At 54.4% G+C, this 15589-nt stretch overlaps 7 protein-coding genes across 7 annotated transcripts; 3 read left to right on the top strand and 4 right to left on the bottom strand.

Annotated features, from left to right (window-relative positions):
* Positions 1 to 121: 121 nt before the first annotated feature.
* On the bottom strand, positions 122 to 1864 carry PG997_005100 (uncharacterized protein; the record flags this gene model as incomplete). Its single annotated transcript, XM_066809415.1, has 3 exons — positions 122 to 903; positions 992 to 1101; positions 1188 to 1864. 3 exons carry the CDS (start codon positions 1862 to 1864, stop codon positions 122 to 124), a joined length of 1569 nt encoding a protein of 522 aa, XP_066673033.1.
* Positions 1865 to 3015: 1151 nt separating this feature from the next.
* Positions 3016 to 3276, top strand: PG997_005099 (uncharacterized protein; the record flags this gene model as incomplete). Its single annotated transcript, XM_066809414.1, has 1 exon — positions 3016 to 3276. One exon carries the CDS (start codon positions 3016 to 3018, stop codon positions 3274 to 3276), a length of 261 nt encoding a protein of 86 aa, XP_066673032.1.
* Positions 3277 to 4434: 1158 nt separating this feature from the next.
* Positions 4435 to 6343, bottom strand: PG997_005098 (5-aminolevulinate synthase; the record flags this gene model as incomplete). Its single annotated transcript, XM_066809413.1, has 2 exons — positions 4435 to 5954; positions 6022 to 6343. The coding sequence occupies 2 exons, from the start codon at positions 6341 to 6343 to the stop codon at positions 4435 to 4437; spliced, it is 1842 nt and encodes a 613-aa protein (XP_066673031.1).
* Positions 6344 to 9275: 2932 nt separating this feature from the next.
* PG997_005097 (uncharacterized protein) lies at positions 9276 to 11106 on the top strand (the record flags this gene model as incomplete). Its single annotated transcript, XM_066809412.1, has 5 exons — positions 9276 to 9375; positions 9442 to 9697; positions 9762 to 9952; positions 10053 to 10336; positions 10375 to 11106. The coding sequence occupies 5 exons, from the start codon at positions 9276 to 9278 to the stop codon at positions 11104 to 11106; spliced, it is 1563 nt and encodes a 520-aa protein (XP_066673030.1).
* Positions 11107 to 11345: 239 nt separating this feature from the next.
* Positions 11346 to 11732, top strand: PG997_005096 (uncharacterized protein; the record flags this gene model as incomplete). The annotated part of the gene is made up of 1 exon (XM_066809411.1): positions 11346 to 11732. One exon carries the CDS (start codon positions 11346 to 11348, stop codon positions 11730 to 11732), a length of 387 nt encoding a protein of 128 aa, XP_066673029.1.
* Positions 11733 to 12230: 498 nt separating this feature from the next.
* Positions 12231 to 13173, bottom strand: PG997_005095 (Hydroxyethylthiazole kinase family-domain-containing protein; the record flags this gene model as incomplete). Its single annotated transcript, XM_066809410.1, has 4 exons — positions 12231 to 12753; positions 12896 to 12949; positions 13024 to 13072; positions 13140 to 13173. The coding sequence occupies 4 exons, from the start codon at positions 13171 to 13173 to the stop codon at positions 12231 to 12233; spliced, it is 660 nt and encodes a 219-aa protein (XP_066673028.1).
* A 539-nt stretch (positions 13174 to 13712) lies between these two features.
* Positions 13713 to 15576, bottom strand: PG997_005094 (Hydroxyethylthiazole kinase; the record flags this gene model as incomplete). The annotated part of the gene is made up of 4 exons (XM_066809409.1): positions 13713 to 14274; positions 14335 to 14922; positions 15012 to 15147; positions 15291 to 15576. 4 exons carry the CDS (start codon positions 15574 to 15576, stop codon positions 13713 to 13715), a joined length of 1572 nt encoding a protein of 523 aa, XP_066673027.1.
* Between the last annotated feature and the right edge of the window lie 13 nt (positions 15577 to 15589).

The following is a 15589-nucleotide window of genomic DNA, read 5'->3' as shown; positions in this document are numbered from 1 at the left end:
ATCGCGCCATGGAATGCCTGGTATGATTTTGTCCGTATATATTGATGAGCTGCCTCTGGTGAGCTATTGCAGCGAATGCCCCATCTAAATCAGCAGCCACCGCCCCTTTCTATATGTAGTGTTATTTCACGAAGACTATAACAGCCTCGCTGTCCAGGACGTTCACAGCCGCGATCCCATTCTGAACCTGGACCTTGTCCTCCGCAACATTGCCGTGGCCCTTGCCCTGGTCGATCGAGTACGACCACTGCTGACCGGCCCAGGTAACATTGTGCTCCATCCCACCAAAGTCAAAACCCATGGCCGCGGCTCCACGATCCGCGTGTAGTCGACGGACCTTGATCGATTGTACCCCCTGAGGCACCGGGACCCGGAACGTCTCCACGCCCCTCTGATCGTTCGGGGTCCGCGTCCCGTTGTAGAGCCTCAGGTTGACCAACGCGACCCGTTGCAGCTCCCCGCCTTGTTGCGCATCGTACATCGCATACGCGCTCAAGAACGGATGCTCGGTGACGCCTAGATCCAACTCCTTGACGGCGCCCAGACCCTCACCCTTGCCGACAAAATCAGTGAGAAAAATAGCCCCAGGATACGGCGCCCGGACCTGTGGCCCCGGGCTCTTGTCCCCGCCCGTCGGGTCGGGGACCCAGAAGGTGCGCCCCGCGACGGGCCGGCCCGCGAGGTTCATGACCCGCGACACGCCGTGCGCCATGCACGCGAGACCGAAGTCCACCGCCCACAGGCCGTACCCGAAGCCGGACATGAAGGTCAGCGGGGCACCGCCGAGGACCGCGGCTGTCTCCGACATGATGTAGGGCAGGCCGGCGGCGCGCGAGGCCGCAATGGAGGCGGCGTAGCGGTTTTGGAGGCGGTCGGTTATGGCGCGGTGGCTGAGCATTAGGTCTGGAAATTGTCAGCTCTTGTTCATGGAACTGCCTATGTTCCAGGGTGGATATAAGGGAGGAGACGGGAAGAAAGAGGGCATACTTACTCTGCATCTCTTCATCGGTCCAGTCATGCTTTCCGGCGATTTGGTAGTAGTGGTCGGCAGCTGAGTTGGACAGCTTGTTTTCATTGATACCGGCTTTCAAGACGTCGGCTCTGTGTCAGGGTCAGTACGAAGGACTGCGTCACGACTCTCTAAATAAAACAGGGAAACATATGGAGGAAAGTTATTGATCACTTACACGCCAAACTTGGCGTCCTGACTCGATGCTGTGTTAGCCACCTCGAAGAACTTCCTGCCGTCTCCTTTTAGACCCAGTTCATCGATGACGGCCTTCTGCACCCTGAGCGCCTCCTTGGCGTAGTCAGCCGCCGTGGTGTCCTTGTAGAAGTTAGGCTCATTGCCCAGCGCGATAGCGGCCACTTTACTCGCATCACCACCGCGAGCATCCCACGCGCAACGCACAAACGCCAACGTGTTGTTCATCGGAGTCGGGCTCTCCTGCATGGGCGCCTGGATCGAAATACGAGCATTGGGAAACGCCTTGTACCCCTCGCAGAACGACGGGCCCAGCCGGTACGTCGCGTCCGACCCCTGGGGACAGTCGCCGGCGACGCACTTCTTGACCTCCTTCTGGTCCGGGTCGAAGATGAACTTGTCGCCGCTCGTGCCGCCGACGCGGATCACGGGCGGCTGGCTCATGCGCTGCCGCAGCGAGGATACGAGGTTGGCCGAGAAGTCGTTGTGGAAGTTGTTGAGGAAGGCGGACTCGATGCCGAAGCCGACGAAGTCGGCTGGGACGGTGAAGGTGTCCGTGGGTTTTGTAGTGTCTATTTTCAGGGTCTGCGTGGCGCGTTTGGCATTTACATTCTTGTTGTTATCCGGGATTGGCCTGGAGGCTTGGGGCAGGCCCAACAGGGCTAGAGAGACGATGTGTATAGATGGATGCATTGTGCTTGTAGCCGGATGTGATGGTTTGTTGGCTTATGTTCTGCGGTTCAGCAGCCGAGGACACACGACTTAAATAATTTGAATTCTCTGAACTTCTGATTTCACTATCTGATCATGCCACCGTCTTCCAATTGCCCTATCGAGATTGGTGGTGTTGGCATGTTCTCGGCGTCCCGTATCCAAGCCGTATTACGTGGGTGGTCCCTTTCCAGATCCTATATCTTGTAATCCTTGCTACGGAGAGTAGTGATCGTCGGCTGACAACAGCCCTACGGGCGATCTGCAAACCGATGGGCCAATGGGTTGCCACACCGACCGATACCCGCTCGGCTTATAGCCACGCCTCTTACTATAGCATGTCAAAATATCACAGCTGCCGAACTGTACCAGGGCTTAGAGAGTATTAGCTTACTATTTCTGACAGCTTCTTCTTGGCTTATATGACTCCAGAATTATGAAGTAAAGATCGGCAGCTTGTCCCATCCCGTGTCCCGCCAGGCTTACTGTATTTTCTCTCCGCCTGAAGTAAATCGCGACGCGATACGTTGTTCTTTCTTTGCATCTTGCATCTCCGTATAATCATTGAAGACGCCTCTCCTGGGGGCCGGATTCTTGATAATCGAGGCTGTTTTCTTATATTTTTGTTTATAATGGACTGCGTGTGCTTGATCCCGTTGTAAACTAGAGTATGTTGTATTTATAAATAATCGGATAATTAATTATGGATTAATCAGCTCTAAAGACGTTGAGTCTAGTGACGCGCAATATTGATTATGGCAAATAGACACTGGAATCACCGGATATTTCATGCTATTATTAACGGAGAGCCGTATATTACACCTCGAGCATATCAGGCCCGTAAGCTAATTTTCTTATTAAATCACTACTATTATTTAGCTTGATCTTTCCAAGAGACTGGTTCCCGTCGAGCCCTGTCCCATCTACATAGAAGAGACAACCCTACCACACTACGCTACCATCCTCCCAGTGGGCTTTATAGACACTCGCGATCGAGCGGTACTTCACGAAGTCGCTGATTTGGTAGTCGAAGAAGTCGGCCTCCGCGGGTCGGTACAGGATGTGATGAGTACGACTTCGGAGCGCCGGTCGGGGGTCAGATGGAGGAGGACAAGTTCAAGAGCGGTCTCACGGACCTACACGTGTTGAATCAGCACAACGTCCAGGACCGCGGCATGTTCGTCATCACCAATTCGATATGCATTGCCCTTGGCTTCGACTTCAATATACAGCAAGACCATTCTACCTCTACAAAGGAGGCGCATCGCACGCGGCGGTGCTCGTCGGGAAACCTGTTGGTGCCTGTACCGTTGATCCCCTTTGCGGAATGGTGTCAGGCAGGAATGCCGGCCTTGGTATAAGGGGATGACGGGAGAAGGCGGACCCCTTAGCCATGATCAATACCTACATAATATATTGAATACCAGGGCGTATATGCGCAGACCACAGGGCGAAGAAGGTAGCAGCAGCCAAAAGCTGGAGGTTGACAAAAAAGGGGTTGGTTCCCCTGAAGTTTAAGTTCACCCTCAACCCAAACAATACAAGAACTTAAAACACCAAACCCACGCCACACACACGCACTCTGCCATCTCCAGAGAGGTTTAGAAATCGTAATGATACCTAGATTCCTTGACCGGGCCGGGGCAGCCTAGCGGTAGTAGTCTTATTCCTATACTTAGAGGCAAGAGGGTTCAACTCCCTCTGCGGTCACTTTTCGATCCCGCACTGTGAGTATCTTTTTTTTCTTTTCCTTTTTTGCCTCCTCTTCCTCTTTTTTTATACATGGAATAAAAGAAAACCAGAATTGTTTCTCTCTTGATATAAAATAATACCTATAACAATACTCGCTGGTTAAGTATGCGGCCTCTGGAGCTCGCTATGACTTCAGCTCATGGAGTGGATCATCCTGCACAATGACATGAGCCAAACCATCTAGCAGTTCGAGATTATAGTAATATTATCTCAACGTGCAAATGTCTAGACTAAATCAAGGTCAATATGGAGTTCAATAACTTGCCGGTCTCATATATCCAAGCTCACTCAGCTGGGAACATACGACCATGGACAGGCTATGGAACCATATGATCAGTGCAGAACATTGCTGGAGCCTACCTTAACAACAGACCGGTCCCCCGATTGAACTGGCGGGCAATTCTCAACTAGAACATCACATCAAAACGAGGCATCACGAATCACTGTTATACACATGGGAGACAGCAAGTGTGCAGATGAATGGGCAGAAGCCGTTCCCCAGAAGAGGAGGCTCCGCTGATTCTATTGCTAATATCTCAGGTAATGGTAGCTTCTTGGCCCCATGCTAAGTTTGAATTTACTTTCTAAGCCCGAGTCGACAATAGTGCGACTTTGAGGGCTGTCTGTGTCGAAACGAAGATCAATCACTCGAACGTTTGCAGTTACACAAGGCCCATCGCTCTAATGAACGTGGTTTCGGGTCCGCTGAGCTCCCCTCCCGTACTCTTCTCCAGGCCAAGGTTGCGATTAGTTGGATTGGAAGAGTTTCAGGCAGCGGCGCTCACGGCCGCCTGCTGAGTCTCGCGCTCAAGCAGAGTGTTGATGAAGCCTTGGCCAGCTGGCTTAGACTCGTTGATCTCCTTTGCGACTTGCTGGCTGATGCCGAGTTGCTCATCAGTCCAGAGGGGCTCCTCGGCAGCGGCGTTGCTTTCGCCGACGCCGATGAAGCCACCCTCGGCTGCCCACTCTGAGGTGCGCTTGATGCCGAGCTTGGTCCAGATCTCGTCAATAGCGTTGACGAGGTGGTCGCGGTATTCCTTCTTGTGGCCAGGGGTAGGCGTGATGCGGAGGCGCTCTTGGCCAACGGGAACAGTAGGGTAGTTGATGGATTGCACGTAAATCTGGTAGTCCTCAAGGAGCATGTCAGACGCTTGCTTGGCAAGCTCGGCATTGCCTACGAGGACAGGGATAATGTGCGACGGGTTGGGGATGACGGGGATATCACGGGCACCCAGAGCCTCCTTCACGGCACGCGTGTGAAGCTGCTGGAGCCTTCGGTCGCCTGTGTACTCCATCTGGTATTCAATGGCGGCCTTTGCGCCAGCCATTGTCGCGGGAGGGAGAGAGGTGGTGAAGATGAAGCCAGGGGCCAGGGACCGGATCACATCGATGAACTTCGCACTTCCGGCGATGTAGCCACCTACACAGCCGTACGCCTTGCCCAAAGTTCCGGTGATGATGTCAATTCGGTCCATGATGGTTCCCTTGGGCTTGCCTTGTTGATGCGCTTCGAAATCCAGGTGCTCGGCGACACCGGCACCGGTTGGCCCGTACATGCCGACGGCATGGACTTCATCGAGGAAAGTGATGGCGCCGTACTTGTCAGCAAGGTCGCAGATCGCCTCGATTGGGCCAATGGAGCCGCACATGCTGTATACCGATTCGAAAGCAATGATTTTAGGCACATGCAGGGGTAGGGAGGCCAGCTTGGCCTCCAGATCCTCGAGATCATTGTGCTTGAAGACGATCTTCTTGGTACCGGAATGACGGATACCCTGAATCATCGAGGCGTGGTTGAGGCTGTCTGACAGAATCACACAGTCGGGCAGTTTGCTACCGAGCGTCGCAAGGGTCGCATCGTTGGCAACGTAGCACGAGCTGAAGACCAAAGCGGCCTCCTTAGCGTGCAACTTGGCAACGGTGCCCTCCAGTTCTACAGCATGCTTGTTGTGGCCTGAGATGTTGCGCGTACCTCCAGCACCTGCGCCATACTCATCCAGGGTCTCGTGCATCGCCTTGATGACCTGGGAGTTCCGCCCCATGCCGAGGTAGTCGTTGGCGCACCAAACAGTTACGCGCTCCTCCTTGTTCGCCATGTGGGCGCGGGGGAACTCCCTGGCCAAGCGATTGATGTTGTTGAAGTAGCGGTAGGATCTGTCCTTGTGCTTCTTGTCGAGTTCGGCCTGGTAGAAGCCTTCGTAGTTGAACTTGGCATCGTCGCTGGCGGGTTGGCCGGGTAGATTCGAGTTACCATGCTTCTGCGCAGGCGCAGCTGGTGGGAATTGGTCTTTGCGAAACAACTTTGTTAGCCAGGTCAATTGATAAGGGGTAGATATCCTTTTGGATATACTTACCGGTCAAGAGGGGAGCCTCGACGGCCCTGGCCTCGTTGGGGCGACTGGTGTGAATCTTTGCCTTGCCCGACTTGGTGTGGCCAGAGAAGCTGCGCATTCCAGCGACAGCAGTGGGAGCGGTAACACCGACGCGCGAGGACTGAATGGCGAGCGCCTTGCCCATGACGGGGCAGCGCTGACCAAGCAGCTGCAGCTTGGAGATGGTACCGCCGCATGGCGAGGCCTGGGGACGGGTCGAGGTGGACAGAGCCCGGAGAGTTGTGGTCGACGTCTTCTTCAGGAAAGGGCACATGGCCTTGGACTGTCGAAGAACAGTATCCATGGTGGGGCAATGTGCAGGGTTCAGGATCAGGTTCGGTACGGGTGGCTTCTCTTTTGGAAAAACCCTTCTTAGTGAGAAAGTGTGAGTGTGTATGAAGCAAAAGAGAAAAACCAGTGAGCGGATGACGGTTTGATGGTATTACTTATTATTAGCCGGCGACGTGGGAAACTGGCCGGTCGGTGGGGGAAAACGACGACCAAAAAGCACCAAAGTACTAAAGCGACCGGGGTGGTGGGTTGAGGGGCTTTTTCGCCTGTTGGCTCGCTGACTTGAGGCTGGGCCGCGGAAGATGGGGATGGTGTTTCTGATGAAAGTACATGCAGACAAGATCGGCCGAAGGAGCGAATGAAGACGCTCGCCGCGACACACAATCCTACTCGCGGTCGGGTTCTCTACGCCTCTACGAGTAGCATTCTCGAAATTTTCTAACCTGCCCAGGCCGACTACATGCAGGTCCAATGCCGGGCTGAATAATTCAGACCATCAGCTGAATGGGAAGATTACACTTTTGTTAGGCCTCGGAAGGTTTAATGTGCTACACAATCCAATGCCATCGCAAGTCAGGTAGTGTGGCATGTATGTACATAATGTAGGTACAAGTAGGTAGATGAAATCTAGATCGGGGGCGGTAGAAGGTCGCACAACCAAGCTAGCCGGTACTAGGTAAGAAGATGTAAGTTACATGCCAGACAATCCAGCAGTGGATGTCCTCGGACTCTCGGCGTCTGCTTTTCTCGCTGTAGGCAGGTAGGGACCAGGAACATGGCCTGCTGTCCCACAGTTTGCACGCATCTACCGTCGCAGTGGTGGCCGAAATGTCCAGAAATGTCCCTAGGGTTCTCCCTAGGGGTCGCCAATGGTCCCCAACTCCCCTAAAAGCCGAACCAACAGCACCATCATCATGCCACGCTCTGGTAATTGCCCCGTCCGCCATTGGCCAGCCTGCCTCCGTCTTACCTAAAGCAGAACCCCCCTGCAACACTAAGGCCGCCTATATCGGTAGCTGCGACCTAGCCCCCGAACAATTTGTCACCGCCGCTGCGCTGAGTCCTGGCAGGCCAAACAAAATGCTGCTGTTGCGCCACCCAGCCCGCAGTCCCTTCTTGCGTTGACCTGCATAGCGCCCGTATCCAATTGTCACCACCCATTTTCAAATCCCGATCCATTCGGTCCCTTAGAAAAAGGCATCGCGACCGCGTGATGCATTACATGATATGATGCTGCTCTTGGCGATGGATTCGCCAGACTATTGATTGCGACTGCAACGTACATGCCTGGACCTAATTAAGATGAGAGCGAGCGTCTGAGCGAGCGTCTGAAGCTTAGATAGACTTTGGGGCCACGTTCTCTAGTTCTGCACGAAGGGAGCCAGCAGGGTGGTTCCGAGAGATGTCATATGACATGCGGTAAATGCAGCAATTGGGCAGAGTTTAATACCCAGCCCTGAGAGCAGACCTGCAACAGCAACTCTATACGTCCCAGCTACTCGGCATGCTATGTAAAAACTTTGCCTGTATATTCAATAGTCCTCGGGTGCGAAAGATCCGAGTAGATTTGGCTTCACCGGGAATTGCCCTATCTGAGGTTGGGATATCTGGAGCAGGCGGTCACCATTTTGCTACCACTCTGCTCAAGATGCCAAAGTAGCGTTTTGGTGAAGATACCACCAACCAAGAATGCCTCTGGTTATGCCATTGCTACACAGTGATTCCATCGCTTGGTATCTCATCACTCCTTCTACTTTGATCAGTGTTGCGTCACCAGCTAATCTCCATCGCCAGCTATTCTGTCGCCAAATGTTTGCAGAGGATAGCAATTGATGTCATTCAGTCGAGTAGTCATCCAGACTGGGCTGGGTCTGATCAGAGTCTGAAAGATGCTTGCATGGATATAAATGGAATGCATTTTGATAAGTCGGTGGGATTGACAGCAGTTCTCATCATTGAATCATCGCAAGGGTGACTACTAGCAACCCCTTTAATGACAAACTTCGGGGGACGCTTGGGAGCTACACGCAAACTGCATACTACTGAGTCCCCTATTACCAGTGACCTGCCGTCATAATTAAGGGTAAAATGGCTTCAGTTAGGAATCGAGTCGGCAGTTCAAGCAGTGCAGGAACCCAATTACGCATGATGGAAGCGACGACTGCTTCTGTGAGAATGCAAGTAGTCACCGGGTGTCAGATAACGGTCAGCAGAAATGGAATTGTACAGAGATTGAAGTTTACTCATTTTCCTGTCATTCAGGTTCGTACAAGCAATTATATCAGACGACAAGTGCCTGCTGCACTGAAACCCCATGATCCACGATGGTGCAATCCAAGATACTATAAATAAGAGGAAGCTATATGGAAGACCAATTCTCCCTTCGGTGTTGGAACCGGATACAATCAAAAAGTCGACACTTCTCTCTTTGCCCATTGTTTGTGTATGGAATACAAGCGACATTTAGGCAAAGGTGAGCAACACTGGCATCAAAACATTGAATGCAATCGACGATTGCTACTACAGTCGTCACTTATATAAACCCAGATTCTGCTTGAATTCAATGTTCACAACCGTGCCTCCCAGTTTCCTGTTGTTAATTGACCCCATCACCGCCCGTGAATGCAATCCGTCTGATGAGCAAGTTCTGAATTATTCTCCTCCGCCAGAGCTGAAGGCGTCGAGACCAGAACACATCGCATCCACCAACCCCCAGCACATACTTCTGCGCCGCACAAAACCGACTCTTTTTGACTCTTTGACGTCGGAATCGGTCGCTGGGACTAACACCAAGATCGCCCTCGGCTAAAGACAGGTCGGTACGAGCCCTGTGTGCCTGTGTTAGCCTTCGTGAAGTTGGATAGTCCCTGGCGCAGCGTAAAACAACCAGTTGACAGACTTGGGCGCGATTGAACACCTCTGCCACACCAATATCGTTATCGAGAATGTCTGGAACAGACAGCAATATGGGAGGCACGGAGATGCCCAGCACGCCAGAGGAGCAGCTGAAGCTGGTCCATCACCTGTCCGACATGGACCAGTCCGGTAAGTTATTCTGCTCACACCCCCGACCGCGTGATCGCACCTAGCTAACATGTACACGATCAATAGCGCCCAGGGATTATGTCCGAAGGATGTACATCTTCGACTTCCCGGACAGGACAAAACGTGTCCAGGCCACTTCCGCACTGCGCCATGGGCTCAAGACCGCCTTCAAGGCATACCCGCACCTGACGGGCCACGTGGGACCGGACAGAGACCTACCCCTGGATCTCAATCGCCTCACACTCCGATACGGAGATACGGATGCTACTCGCGAAATCACCGATGGCATTTTCCAGGCCAGCTGCCGCAAGAAGGCCGATGAGTACTATAGTTACCCAGAGCTTTGTCAGATGAACATGCCCGTCTCTCACTGGAAGATGGAGGAGTTTTGCCTTGCCCCTATCTCCTGGGGAGAACGACGAGTGCGTTCCGGCCATGACCCTCAAGGCCACCTTCCTCGGCTCGGGCGGCTTGGTGCTCTGCTTCGCCTTTCACAACTCACTCGTGGATGGCCAATCCATCTCCATGTTCATCGAAACGTTTGCCAAGGGCACTCGAGACCCAAACGCCATCCATAGTAAGTAGTATACTTCCACTGGCTACGCTGGTAACGTCTTTTGATGCTCTAGCTAGCTGGTCACTACCTAGGATTCATTCCATGCTAACTTCCGAGGCAGATGTCAAAGAATACGTCCAACCTCAAGACCTAGCTCAGAGCTGCGACTTCGACATAGAAGCGATGGAAGGCCTGTGGGATGAGGGCCTCTTCCCGGAAATGGATTTCGACAAGAGCAAACCGGTCTACCCATACCCCCACAGTGGCCGTTGCCGCCTCATCAAGTTCCCCGCCAAGGTCATCGCCGAACTAAAGGACGCATGTCTTGCAGTGCTCGTCGGGGGATTGAAAGACTCGGCGAACCCTTACATCAGCTCCGTTGACGTGCTCTCCGCCCTGATGTGGGTGTCCCTTCTCCGCGCCCGCCACACCCGGTTCAACAGCAAGGACCACTGGAAGACCGCCATGTTCACCACCACCGTCGACCTGCGCCGGAAGGATTCCGACGGACTGGTGCCCCCGACTACTTCGGCAATATGTCCATGGACCTGGCCGTGACCGCTCGTACCATCCGGCAAATCGTACGTCCCGAAACGACCGTCTGGCCAGAGGACGGCCCGCCCCGGCTCGCGCCGGCCCGGACCCAGGACATAGCGATATGTGCCTACAAAATCAGGCAAGAGCTTCTCGGTATCCATCCGGACAACATCGAAGACCGCCTCGCCATCCTAATGACCTTGGCGCAGCCCCAAGAAGGCACCGTTGCCCGCCGGCGCGCTGTCCAAAGCCACAAGTACGGCGTGAAGGTCGGGTCACTGGTGGACTCCGGCGCCGACGTCGACTTCGGCATCTCCGGCACCCCACGGGAGGGAGGCGACGGTGGCCGGCCCCGATTCATCCGGAAACCATGGGTGACGGACAACGGTATGATTAACATCATGCCACGGCGTGGTGGCAGCAGGGGCGACGACGACTGGGTCGTGCTCATCTGCGCGGACGGCACCGTGTTGGAGCAGCTCTGCTTAGCCGGCGAGCTCGGCCGCTGGGCTAGCGGCTTCGTGGATGACCGGGACCCTTCATTATGGTGGGAGCGGCGCTTTGGCGCTCGCAGACTGCCATTAGACGAGGAAGTTGATGACGACGACGGCGAAGATGGCGATGTGACTATGCAGTGACCTCGTAAAATAGTAATATAAACACAAGGCAATAATGGAGAAAACTTGAAAGTCGTTCCTATTTAATCGTTACTAATTTCAGTCGTTTCTTGCTAAGATCGACGGGAAGTCGTGCTTTGGTTGTATAGAAAGTATACGACCTCGTGGTCGTCGTTGGTAATTACCGGGTTCTCGGCTTCTTGCGCGGCCTGTGCCATAGCATTTACGAGGTTTGGATATGGCGAGTGCCGGTATATATGATGTTCTCGGGCGAGTATGGGGCGTGGACCGTCCCGTACGGCCTGTGCTATGGCGTCCACGAGGTGGAGGGTGAATTGACATACTACCCACCGGGCATAACGAGTACTGCAGCAGGACCTCTCGAGACAGTGGACGAAGAGTCTGCAATCGGCGGCGAGAGCTCTGTGGATGTTGCGGCAAGAGAATGCAAAGGGGATGTTAACATGCAGAACCTGATATGTGCGATGTGGGAAGTATGCAAGCGGTCTCCCAGCACCGCACGAGAGGTGCGCGTTAGTAAAAAGAAGTCGGAGACGAGATATGGCGCGTGGACGGCCCCGCCGGGCAGCAAGTTCGTGACAACAGCAGCAGTAGTTGGGGTGTTAGCGGTAAAGGTGGTGTCGTAGCAACAGCAGGTATGGAATAGTCGGTTACTTGGCTGGTATATCATACTGAAAATTAAGCACTATACTAACCATTATTCCATATGAATAAACAACGATTCCCTGTCCCACTATTCCACGCCTGTATCTAAGCGTCGTCATAATCAATGGGATTAACATCACAGGCAAAACAGCGGGTGTCAAGAAACGCAACGTTTCAGCGGTTATGATTACCCCTGAACAGCGTCATCATCTATATTCACACCCGTAAAATAATTTGCCCCTGGCTGGAGATTTGTGCTCGGTATGTATCATTCGCATCTACCAGCCTGAGCCGTCAGGTGTCTATGTTGGCATATTGGCCAAGCATATGGCGTCTACCACATGCCACTGTGTAATCGTGTGGGAAAGTTGCTTTACGTAAACGAACAGATATCATGATCGGTCGATCCCACCATCCCTTCTATCCATATGTCCATCTACCCCCTCTATTTCCTTTGGTATTGATATACAGACACACAGTTACATCCGGCTCAGCAGCCCACCCAGCGCCGCCTTGGTATCCGGCCCCGTCTCCTTAACCACCTTGGCAATATCGCGGAACTCGGGTATAGCCGCGTCCCCCATGCACTCGTACAACCAGCTCTCGCTCGTCGTGACCACCGCGCCCGCCGCGCGCAACCGATCCAGCGCCACCGGCACCTCCTGCGGGTTGCAGCTGCTCACGCCGTCGGCCAGGACGTAGACGCGGTGGCCCTCGGCCAGCAGGTCGAGCGTGGTCTGCGTGATGCAGATGTGGCTCTCGATGCCCACGAGCACGACGTCGGACTTGCCCGTGTCCTGCTGCTGCTCGACGGAAAAGTGCCGCTGCACCTCGGGCGTCCACATGCTGAAGCGCGTCTTGTCCTCGATGCACACGGCCGACTTCAGCAGCGGCTCCAGCTCCGCCACGGTCCTGCCAAGCTTGGCGGCGCTCTGTGTCGTCGCGTAGACGGGGATCTGGAGGACCTCGGCCGCGCGGAGGACTTTTTGCGTGGTCAGGAGACTATTATACCGTTAGCCGGGGGCCCGCCCATTAGTGAGAGAGAATTTTCATCCATGCCGGGATAATCCAGGCAAGGTGACATGTTTCCCACCCCGCCCTCAAGCATGCGGACAGAAGAAGAGCGAATGTTGGGTCTCTTTACATTTTATCGAACTGCCAGATGGCGTTGCGGAATTTGTCCTGCAAGTCGCATACGCTGGGAAACTATGGGTCAGCACTTGAAGCAGCATTCCAAAGCAGCCATGGGTGTGTGAGTGGCTCGTATGGAACTCTCCGTTGAGGGTGGGAGTAACGGTGACTGACAAGATAGCGGGCCGCTCTTCGGACACATGTGTTAGCATACCAATACAACCATGAAGGTTTTCAACGGGCAAAGAAGAACTTACTCATGCGCCGACTCGGAGTGACGGTGTCTGTCATTGTGGTGGAAGATGACGAATATCTGATGCTGCTGCTGCACTGGAAACGGCTTATGGGGATCGGGATGCGATGCTGGCGAACAACTGAAGAGAGTTGCTGGCTAGGAGTACGGATCAAAGGTCGTATGCACCTCGAGAATATCATAACCTGTTCCTTCTTATTGTTTTCAAGTTTTGCTAAGAGTCACACAGTGTTCTTATCAACCTTACTAAGATTGAAGAAAGACGCGAAGCAAAGCTGAGGTCGGAGAGACGCCGAACGGGAGTGGATGATGGAGTGAATGATGGAGTGGATGATGGAGGGGTCGCGGCGGGTTAGCGGGTGGTGGGGTTACAGGTTACAGGTTACAGATAGAACGCCATGGTCTGCATCAAGTGGGGATGTTTCCTACAGGCCAGGTCACTTAATACATGTAGCTTGTGAATACGATATATTATTGTCACAGTAGGTATACTCCGTACTATTTCAAGCATCTGTTACCATGGCTACCTGCGCTCGAGCACTAGTATCACTATAACGTTTCATTTTTGCCCCAAGAATCAAGTAACGACCCAAAGGTTGGCCCGCTTCAGCCAAGCCAGATCCCCCTGCACCGTAGCCATGCGGATCCGGTACAGCTCGTCCAGGAACGCCGGGACGAACGTGCCCGGGCCCTGAACATCGTCCCGCTCGGCCGCCAGCTCGGCGGCAATCTCGTAGTACAGCAGGCCCGCAATCGTGGCCGCCAGCTTGTCCCGCGGGTACGCCGCGACCATGGCCGAGATGGTCGTCCCCAGGCAGCAGCCCGTGCCCGTGACCATGCCGAGGTACTCGTGCCCGTTGCCGACAGCGTAGACGGTCTTGCCATTGCTCACGTAGTCGGTCGTGCCCGTCATGACCACGACGTTCTTGCGCAGCGTCGCCAGGTCCCGCACCACGCCGCTCAGCTTCGCCACGTCGTAATCGGTCCCTGTCGGCCCGCTGTCGACGCCGCGCTGCTGCAGCTTGGCGCCGTCGGGCGTGCACGACACGATCTCGGACTGGTTGCCCTTGATCACGTCGATGTAGCCCGCGCCCAGGATGCGCTTGGTAGCGGAACGGCGGACCTCAGTCGCGCCGGCTCTGAAATATCCATTAGTGTATTTGTGAATAAGATGCAGTAGTAACGATAGCAAGGCTTACCCAACTGGGTCGTACACCACAGGCTGCCCAGCATCATTGTACGCCTTGAGAGCCTTGAGATAGTTCTCCAGCCCCTCGGGCGTAACCGTACCCATATTGACAACGAGCGCACCGCCTAGAGCCGCCAGATCGTTGGCCTCCTCAGCGTAGTTAGCCATAATGGGACTCGCGCCAACATTGAGCGCAACATTGGCAGCCATGTTCTGGACGACCAGGTTGGTCATATTGTGCGACAGCGGCTTCTTCTTGTGCACCGCCTTGATGATCCCGGGCACGAGCTCGAGAATCTCGGCCGAACGGTACTGCTCCTCGGCCTTGACGTTGGCCGCGAACGCCGGCGGCGTCTTGATGAGCCGCGTCAGGTCCTTGGCCGCCGCCTCCGGGTCCTCGGCCGCCACGATGGCGCTCACGACCGCGACGCCGTCCAGCGTCTTCTGCTTGGCCATGCTCTGCCACATGACCTGCGACGCGTTGGCGGCGTTGATGCCGCCGATGCAGACGGACTTGACCTTGGATCGGGACGAGGAGAGGTAGAACAGCATTCGCTGGACGCCCTCTATGCCGATGATATGCTTGGTATCATCTTTCCTATTCTCGTCATACATGAATGCTCAGTCAGTCTCCGCACGCGAGGGGAGGGGGGCACTCATAGAAAGGGGGAGGGGCGGAAGTCTCACGTAGGCGTAGCAAATACGGTTCCGATTCCCACGTAGTCGGCGCCGCCACGGCATGCCGTGTCCAGCTCCTCGATAGTGCTCACTGTAACGCCGATAATGGCGTCTGGGCCTAAACTCTTCCGTGCAGTTGCCAACGCTGGTCCAGATGATACGTTAGGTTTTGTTTCACACATACTAGGTTCTCTCCTACCCGTACCACTGCTATAGCCCAGACCACTTCACGACCATCTTGTTATACCTGCATCTCAGAGAGGGGAAAGGAGGGAAAAGAAGTCTTACTCATATCATCCTGACCGATATGCACGCCTTCGCACTCAACAGCCAAGGCGACATCCACGCGGTCGTTGATCAGCAGAGGCACATGGTATTTCTTGGTGATGGCGTGCAGCTTGCGCGCCGTCTCGATCAAGGCGCCGGTCTCGCTCTTCTTGTCCCGAAACTGCACACATGTCACGCCGCCCTTCAGCGCGGCCTCGACGAGCTGGCATATATCCTTGGTCCCGAGGATGGCCGGGGTCGAGTCCGTCACCAGGTAGAGGGAGTAGTCCACGTCTTGCTTGCGCATGGTTCCTAGTTCT

Source organism: Apiospora hydei, assembly GCF_038363865.1.
Source record: "Apiospora hydei strain CBS 114990 chromosome Unknown utg000004l_segment0_segment0, whole genome shotgun sequence".
Taxonomy (NCBI): domain Eukaryota; kingdom Fungi; phylum Ascomycota; class Sordariomycetes; order Amphisphaeriales; family Apiosporaceae; genus Apiospora; species Apiospora hydei.
Note: the sequence above shows the minus strand (reverse complement) of the source record. Positions and strands in the feature narration are given on the sequence as shown.